This window comes from Penaeus chinensis, chromosome 2, assembly GCF_019202785.1.
Source record: "Penaeus chinensis breed Huanghai No. 1 chromosome 2, ASM1920278v2, whole genome shotgun sequence".
Classification (NCBI taxonomy): Eukaryota; Metazoa; Arthropoda; class Malacostraca; order Decapoda; family Penaeidae; genus Penaeus; species Penaeus chinensis.
The window spans coordinates 39,955,725-39,964,835 of NC_061820.1; the positions used below are offsets into that span (position 1 = coordinate 39,955,725).

General features: G+C 41.3%; 1 protein-coding gene across 5 annotated transcripts in view; it reads left to right on the forward strand.

Moving 5' to 3' along the window:
• The window catches only part of LOC125031894 (cleavage and polyadenylation specificity factor subunit 6-like), a 40,977-nt gene extending 37,678 nt beyond the window's left edge, over positions 1-3,299 (forward strand). For 3 of the 5 annotated variants that reach the window (XM_047622895.1, XM_047622912.1, XM_047622928.1), the window contains 4 exons: positions 320-455; positions 628-734; positions 1,145-1,446; positions 2,087-3,299. In XM_047622895.1, the coding sequence (XP_047478851.1) occupies positions 320-455; positions 628-734; positions 1,145-1,446; positions 2,087-2,318 (777 nt within the window). In that variant the 3' untranslated portion in view covers positions 2,319-3,299. The remainder of the gene's footprint in view (positions 1-319; positions 456-627; positions 735-1,144; positions 1,447-2,086) is intronic. The other 2 variants (XM_047622904.1, XM_047622921.1) reach the window with 2 other exon arrangements.
• Positions 3,300-9,111: the final 5,812 nt, after the last annotated feature.

A 9,111-nucleotide genomic window follows, 5' to 3' on the forward strand; every position in this document is an offset into this window, starting at 1 on the left:
TAATTATCCGTTATTATACTCTTAACCCCTTGGTGACGGGTGAAGAAAACTCAAAAAAAAACTCTACGCTCTGGCGATCAATGGCAACGCGCCGACTTTGAGCATGGGAGTTCGGTACATTAAGCCGAATCACTGGCTCGTAGCACTTTGGCGCGCCGCCGCGGCGTATGGCCGCACGCCACACTTCGAGCGGTTTGTTTTGACGTCCATAGACGTGACCCGTCGTTAAGGGGTTAAAATAGTTAACATAAAGCATAAGATTTTAAATTTTTAATGTATGAGGATGTATATGTATACATTTCCCCCCTCCCCCCTTCAGCATGGATTTACTGGAGGGGATCATCGCATTGATGGTCCACCTCCGCTCTCAGAAGCCGAGTTTGAAGACATTATGAATCGTAATAGAACCGTTTCAAGCTCAGCAATTGCAAGAGCTGTTGCAGATGCATCTTCAGGTATTTTCTGTTTTTACTGATATTAAACACAATTTAGTATTCTGTGATTTTTTTTTTTTTTTTTTTTTTCACTTCTATGTATATTTTTTGGTATTTCATTGTATATTACATTGATTATTACAGTTTTCTCAGGAATACTAAGTTGGATGCTAAGCATATTTTTGCATTGCAGGTGAATATGCCAGTGCAATTGAAACTCTTGTGACTGCCATATCTTTGATCAAACAGTCTAAAGTTGCACACGACGACCGCTGTAAAATCCTGACAAGTTCTTTACAGGTATGTGGTTACATTTTCATGCGAGATTTTGATCTTTTAACCCCTTGGTGACGGGTGAAGAAAACTAAAAAGAACTCTATGCTCTGGCGATCAATGGCAACGTGCCGACTTTGAGCACGGGAGTTTGGTACATCAATCCGAATCACCAGCTCGTAGCGCTTTGGCGCGCCGCCGCAGTGTACAGCCACACGCCACATTTCGAGTGGATTATTTTGACGCCTATTGGCGTGACCCGTCGTTAAGGGGTTAAGGTCGTTATTTGAAGAATGTTGCACAGCGTATGATTGGGACTTAAACCGTATTGCAAGAGATGTATTGCAACCTACATGATATACATCTGAAGGTATTTGCATTTTAAGAGCTGAGCTGTGCCAAGGAAACTTTAGAATTGACAACACTTTCCCTTTTAGGACACACTACATGGCATCGAGGCTAAAAGTTACGGCTCCAGCAAACGACGTGAGAGATCGCGTTCCCCAAGCAGAAGACACCGCCGGGAAAGATCACGCTCAAGAGAGAGAGAATACCGGGACCGCTCTCGATCGCACTCGAGGGACCGTGAATACGAACGCCACCGCAGTGAGAGGGAGAGGGGGACAACAGAGCGCGGGGCTGCGGAGCGTGAGAGGGACTATGAAAGGTCCTACAGCAGAGAAAGGGAATATGACCGAGCCCGCGAACGTGACAGAGAGAGGGACAGGGATCGTGAGAGGTGAGTTGTGTTGTTTTACTTGTTCTGTTCTTTGGTAAGTTAGAAAAGTCATAAGGAAAAGTAGGTTATGCATAAAGCCATGAAGCCATTATTATAATTATTAATATTTTTTTAAGGATTTTATATTTCTTATAATTAATTATCAACATTTAATCAATTTCTGCATTTTTAAAATAGCATCTAAAAAATTATTTCAGTACTTGAAAATAATCTTAAAAATCATATTAACAGTTTAGTTACTAGAGATATTCAAGTATAAGGGAAAGATGCTTTTTAATATCTCCACATGCTATCAGAAGTATGCTATTTTGTTATAACTTGTGCTTAGTAGTATAACACAGTTTGTGATTGCTTACAGTATATTGATAATAAAGATTAGGATTACTGTAGAGTGTGGCTGATCAGCATATCATTTTTTTTCTGCTTTGAATATTATTTCACATTGATTGGACTAAATGTCATTTGATCAAAGTAAATTGCAAACTACTGACAGTAGAATTCACAGTAGTAATTCACAGAACAAAATGTAGGTCAAACTGTAATTAAACGTGCTTTTCATGTATGGGGAACGACTTTGTTAATGTCTTTACACTTTAAGCTTAGATATAACATCTAATTTATTTTCTTTATGCAAATGAAGATCACAAAATTCCAGATATTACGATGAGCGTTACCGCGAACGGGATGCCAGAAGAGAACGGATTGAAGAACGACCAACACGCGAGCGCATCGAGGAACGCAGCACGAGGGAGGACGTGCGAGAGCCGGTGCGAGAGCGAGAGAGAGAGCGCGACAGGGACAGAGAAAGGGAGCGTGACGTCAGAACGCGGGAAGAGAGAGAGTCTTCGTCACACCGTTCCTCAAGGCATTAGGATGCTGTGTGGTTGAATGTTACAGTGTTCCCATGTAAAAGAAAGGAAGAAAACTGAAGAAAAAAGCAGCAGGCTTGAGTTTGAACAATATCTAAGTTTTGGAATGTTGCTTTTTTTCTCTTTTCTTTTTTTCTTTCCTTTTTTTCCGTTTTTATTTTGTTTTTGTTTTTTTTTTTTCTTTTTTTTTCATGTCTTGGGGAAGTTAGGAGAAACTACAAATGATTTTTCATTGATCTGTACTGTGGATGTTGAAATCTGTCTGCTACAAATGTTCCTTTTTTTTTTTCTTTTTTTTTTTTTAAACATTTTTCCCAAAAAGAATGCATGATGACAGCATTTTAGTGTATATCTTGGAGATGCACTTTTATTGGTTTAAAGACTGGCAATAAACTGTTTGCTTTTTTTCATTCAGTGGCATTACTTTTTTTTTTTTCTTTTTTTTTCTTTTTTACTAGGGGTGTAGTTGTCACGCTGAATATGTTACATGTAGTAATACTAGTTCTAAGCATTAAGACAAGAATTCCAAGCTTGTATTATAAAGTACATATTATTTTTGTGACGGATTCTATATTTCGTTTTGTGAAGCAAATGAGCAAGACAGGTTCATATATACAAAGTACATTAAAGAGCCAATATTTGGTTTTGTATTCTGAATTTATGGGACGTCATTATATGTGAGTGGATCTATTCACTGTTTGTCAGTGGTTTGCCTTTTTTATTAATGGAAGTAAACTACCTTAGGTCATTTGTGATGATTAAATTGAGAAGGATTAATGGTTACTAGATTTTTTTTTTTTTTTCTGTATGTAACGTTTGTATGTAAATCATTTATTTGTACGTGACTAAGGCAAACACTATTTTTGAGTAGGTACTAAAAATAATGATTTTGCTTCCAAGAATTGAGAGATCTGTGTGGTTATGAATGTGGAACAATTGTATGACAAATAGCCAATGTTCAGTTTCAATAAAATATTCCACTAACTTCTTGTTTGATTTTATATCATCACCTTTTTCATGTGTTTTGTAAAATACTAGACTGAATATCCTACGACTAAGTAGGATATTCACTTAAAACTAATTTATAAAGCCTAAGTAACCAAGCAATAGACAAGCGTGGTATGAAGCCCATCATCAGGCTTCAATTGGCAATCTGACTTTGCTTAAGCTATGTGCACATAAGGGGCAGAGCAACATTATATGCACAGTTCTTGAGGAAGTGGGAACTAAAATTGTCTGGTCCCACAGCTTTCTCTGTATTCAGATCACATATTACCCACTATTTGTTCTGAAGGAATATTGATATCCTGAGCAATCTGTGGCAAAGTCCTATTAGGGTCATTGACAGTAATGTTAATACTAAATGAAGGAGTTCAGCCTCCTCAAAGCTGGATTTTACTGGAGGTGAGTCACTATCTATTCAACCCCCCTGATCCCTAATTTTCTCCTCTCCTTTTCTTTCTCTTCATCCCCTTCTGTCCACTTATCCTAATCTTTAAATATTTTTTACCCTTTTTGCCACAATACTTTCTTAAAATGCTCTATGATCTTTGATGTCTGGTACATTTATTTGTTTTGAGCATTAACCATTTTGGAAGTCCAGAAACATTGTCTTATTGAACTAGAAAACCTCCTCACCTGGGACTTTGCCTCCAAGCCCCACCCTATTGCTATATTTTGAATATGCCGCTAATGACCTTTGACATATATGGGGCAGAAATCCCCTGCCTTCTCTACACCAAGGACTACCATTGCTTCCAAACTGTTTCATTGCCATGGTGTTCCTTTTGTTACACTCCCATTGCTGGATAGCATATCTTGCTGTCTCTTCTATTATAATAGGTCTGTGATGGAGAGCCTTGTAATGTATAGGGTGCCTCTGATAATGCTTCCATGCTCTATATTTCGCATCAAGGGCTAATTTACACCTATATCCAAATCATGGCTAGTCGTCTGGTCTGACACTGATGTGGGGTGAGAAGCATAATGGTCCTGCAAGGAGTTAATGTAGTTTGGTAAAGAAGTTCCTAATTCACTGACGGTTCCTAAGAGCCTTTCTCATGCTGCAAGAAATACTTAAATGACAGTGAGAGTAATGAGGAGTATTGTTCGTGTCGGAACTCAGCAGTTCGATTATATCAGATGTCATCTTTGCTGACCGTTATCAACAGCGTGTCCCGGTTGGTAGGTTATTCTCAGTGTCTCCGCATTTGCAGCAGACACTTACATAAAGTTGCCCAGTCTTTATCAGTTCTTTCAGCTGCACATTTTCCTAATTGATGGTACTTTAAAAATATGTTAAAAATCGCAGTGACAACATCTTCCACCCTGAATCCTATTTGCATAATAAGCGTCATTAACGTTGCATGAAGCACCAACTCGTTCTTGTCCATGTATTATAACTGGTGGTAGTTTTCTGCATCCGATTCAAGGTGTTGAACTCGTAAGGAAAGACTAGCCTATTGCTTGCCAATTAGAAAGAGAGGACAGGTTATTTTACGTTAGCTTTTGCTTATGTTGAGGTCACACGATAAGCCACTTGGTAACAACGATTTCGCAGTTATCAGGACTGCAATGAATGTAAAAGACGTCTATTTAACCCAGACAGCACACGCTAGACCGACAAGAAGGGGTGTAGCCTAAAATTGGCTTGGGGCGAACAGTCTTCATGTGCGATTATACAGGCTTAGGTAACTGACAGGTGATGGCTGGTTCCGCCAGGCGGGCTAACGGGTCGTTCGGGCGATTTCTCCTACTTAGCATGTACCTAGTCAGAGCCGAAGTGACAGGAAGAGTTATGCTTGTAACCCCTATCTATTCCGTAATTGAAAATCGAAGTAAAGTTTTATAGGAAAGAGTGCCTCGCCTGTCCAGTATTGACTCGTGTTCATCTGAATAGACCCTCTTGTGGAATTACCAACGTGGATAACTATACCAACGCAATAGGACAAACAGAAGTATGTGGCAAGGAGGTGGTTAGAGAAGGCTCTAAATAGTGTACACTACAACTCGGAAGCATACAAAAAAGAAACATACACAAAGTTATTGTACAGCTTATTGAGGTTAATGTTTACGTGAAGACAAGCAAGTAAGATGAAATAAAAACAATATATATATATATATATAGGCAGATACAAATATATGTACTTCTATGTGAAATATATTGAGAAATATGCAGCAAGCAAGGGATAAATAACTACCGGCTCGGTGACCGATGTCAACCAAACTCGTTATGAAAATCAGGTAGTCTTTTCTTTTTTTCTCACCCCCTCCCTCCATCTCTTTTTTTCTCTCTTTCTCTCCTCTCTCTCTCTCTCTCTCTCTCTCTCTCTCTCTCTCTCTCTCTCTCTCTCTCTCTCTCTCTCTCTCTCTCTCTCTCTCTCTCTCTCTCTCTCTCTCTCGCTCACTCGCTCTCTCCTTCTCTCTCCTCTCTCTCTCCTCTCTCTCTCCTCTCTCTCTCTCACTCTCTCACTCACTCACTCACTCACTCACTCACTCACTCACTCACTCACTCACTCACTCACTCACTCACTCACTCACTCACTCACTCACTCACTCACTCACTCGCTCTCTCCTTCTCTCTCTCACTCGCTCGCTCGCTCGCTCACTCACTCACTCACTCACTCACTCACTCACTCACTCACTCACTCACTCACTCACTCACTCACTCACTCACTCGCTCCCTCGCTCTCTCCTCTCTCTCTCTCTCACTCACTCACTCACTCACTCACTCACTCACTCACTCACTCACTCACTCACTCACTCACTCACTCACTCACTCACTCACTCGCTCTCTCCTCTCTCTCCTCTCTCTCTCTCTCTCTCTCACTCTCTCACTCTCTCACTCTCTCACTCTCTCTCTCTCTCTCTCACTCACTCACTCACTCACTCACTCACTCACTCACTCACTCACTCACTCACTCGCTCACTCGCTCTCTCACTCACTCACTCACTCACTCACTCACTCACTCACTCACTCACTCACTCACTCACTCACTCACTCACTCACTCACTCACTCTCCTCTCTCACTACTCACTCGCTCACTCGCTCACTCTCTCTTCTCTCTCTCACTCACCCACTCACTCACTCACTCACTCACTCACTCACTCACTCACTCACTCACTCACTCACTCTCCTCTCTCACTACTCGCTCGCTCACTCGCTCACTCTCTCTTTCTCTCTCTCTCTCTCACTCACTCACTCGCTCGCTCGCTCACTCTCTCTTCTCTCTCCTTCTCTCTCTCTCTCATTCGCTCTCTCTTCTCCCCCTTATCTCTTTTTTTCTCCTCAATCCTCTCTCACGAATTATAATCGGTTGTTGTGACGTCTGACCTTGTGGATTATCCCTTTTTTCCTACCATTGTTCTTTTGTTGGTGTGGCATTTAAGGCAACGGCACAGTACATAGTTGTATATTACTTGATGCTTACCATCACCTCAGTACAGTCCAGATCATCCACCCGGGTTATTCCATAACCTCCAGAAAGCATTTCTTCTCTTTCACCATCCCCTATTTCACCTCCTCCACCCCAAAACTTTCTTCATCCACTACCCTCCTCCTCCCTTATTTCTATTATGCAATCTTATTGCCCACCTCTCCACAGTGCTATTTCTTCTATACGTTCCCGCTCTTCTACTACCCAACTCTTACAGACCTTTTGAATATTCTGTTTAATCGGCCAAATGGGGTCGATTTTTCATGATCCCTTCGGACAAAACTCACCTGTTCCAGCAATGCCTTTAAAAACAAGTAGGTAAAGTCTCCTTCCGCAGCCACCCCGATCGTTCCCGCCTTGTCACAATTACATCCGAATCCCAAGCTAAAGTATTATTAACCCTAACTGACTTCACTGGCAAACCCATTCCAGGCCAGCCTCATCCCTCCCTCAATACTTTTATTGGAACGGTCTCCATCTTCCCGACAAACTGCCCTGTCTACGACAAGGATTGGTCAGATTATGGCGAAGACGTACTCGCCTTCCTCGTGGACTATGGTGCAGTATCGGTACAATGCCAAGTCATTCCTCCTAGAGACCGCAATAAGTCCTCCACTAATTTTGCCAAGGCTTATTATTCGTAGACATGACCTCCCCTTAATGTTTAAAATGGGCGGAGAGTGGCTCCCTATCTGACCATATCAACCTCCCCCCGTCAATGTCAGAATTGTTGGCGTCTAGGCTCCGCAGCCCGATGCCCTCTGTGCCCAACCTCGTCATGGTTGATCAAACTGGTCTGCACAATCACGCACATGTGTCCAATTGTGGTGGTTTCCATAATGTATTTTATAGAGGTTGCCTTACCTACAAGTTTGAGATTGAGGTGGCAATTATCAGAGTCAGTCTGATAACTGCAGAAGAGGTTTTTCTTTGATTTCCTACACCAGTTTTGTCCTTCGCACCTCCCTCCGAAGATGTTTCTACATCTCCCCCAATATTTCTTCCTCATCCTACTTCCACTCCCTCCCCTGCCCCTGTCAAATTCTTTTGCCATTCCAAATCCTAACACCCCAATTTCCACCACTATCCTAGACTCTCCAATTTCTACTTCCCTGGTACCTATCCCTCTTCCTCCTCGCCCAACTCGCCGCACAAGACAAGCTAAACGCTCCACCCCATCTTCTTGTCCCCTCTTCTCTCAATCATAAAAAAAACCTCCCCAACCAACTCCACTTCAGAAACTCTCGAATGTATTCAAAACGGTCTAATCATGAACCAAGATAACATGCCTACACATCATCTAACCTCCAATCTCTCTGTTTCCATTCCTTCTATACTCAAAGTAACTGCCGACATCCATTCTTCTCCTATTCATGTTCCCCCTACACCCCTTCCCTCCCAGTCCCTCCCAACACATTCCATTCCCCTGCCTCAGCTATATCATCCCCTCCTCTTTCCCTCCACTATCCCTTCCAATTCCCCCCTGGATACACGTTTGTCACAACCCCTTCACTGGATTCTCTCATGAGATTTTTCCTGAGACTGTGATCAAACCGCTCTTAAACCCTTTCCTCCTTTTGTAAATCCCTGCATTACCCTGCGGACATCCTAGCAGAATCCTACACTTAATCCTTTAATAACTTTGATCTAATCACTCTTGTTAGTTCCTACCATCCTGAACTGCTATACTTCTGACGTTTAACACATTTAATCATCGACTAACCCCTCTTCATGAACCACACCATGCAAGTACATAGTTGCTTTTAAACAAAGAAGACATAACGAATTGTTTATCAGGGTTTTTCCAGTATATTAGTGTATTCTCTTTTCAGTTCAGACGGCCAGGAGTTACTGACTTTCCTTGATGAGGAATGTTTTTAGTTTGCCTGATTACGCATGATATTCATTATACATTTTCTTAAATAACATCCAAGGGGGCCAACCCATACACAGTTCATAGAATTATATATTGCTTTTACTTTGTAGAGGAAAATAAGAATAAAGAGAAAATGTTTTTTTTCAGTCTGATTTAATTAACAGTAAAAACAAATCAGTAAAGGTAGTATAACCACATTAACACAACATATTATACTCAACGGCCTCAGAGGAAGACCTGCTTACAATCAAGGCACGCACACATTCGACTGCAATAGTACGCTTATAGAAAAGTTCGTTCACTTCCAATTTATATAAAACCTTTGGGGAATGCCAATACAAAAGTCCATTTATTCGCGAAAATAGGCGTTTACACTCTTTATGACCTCACATTCGATTAAAATATTTATTTTGATCCATTGGATCGGCATGGTGTGACGTAATGCAGTGTCCACTGTAATTTGAGTTTATTGTAGTTGGTGGGT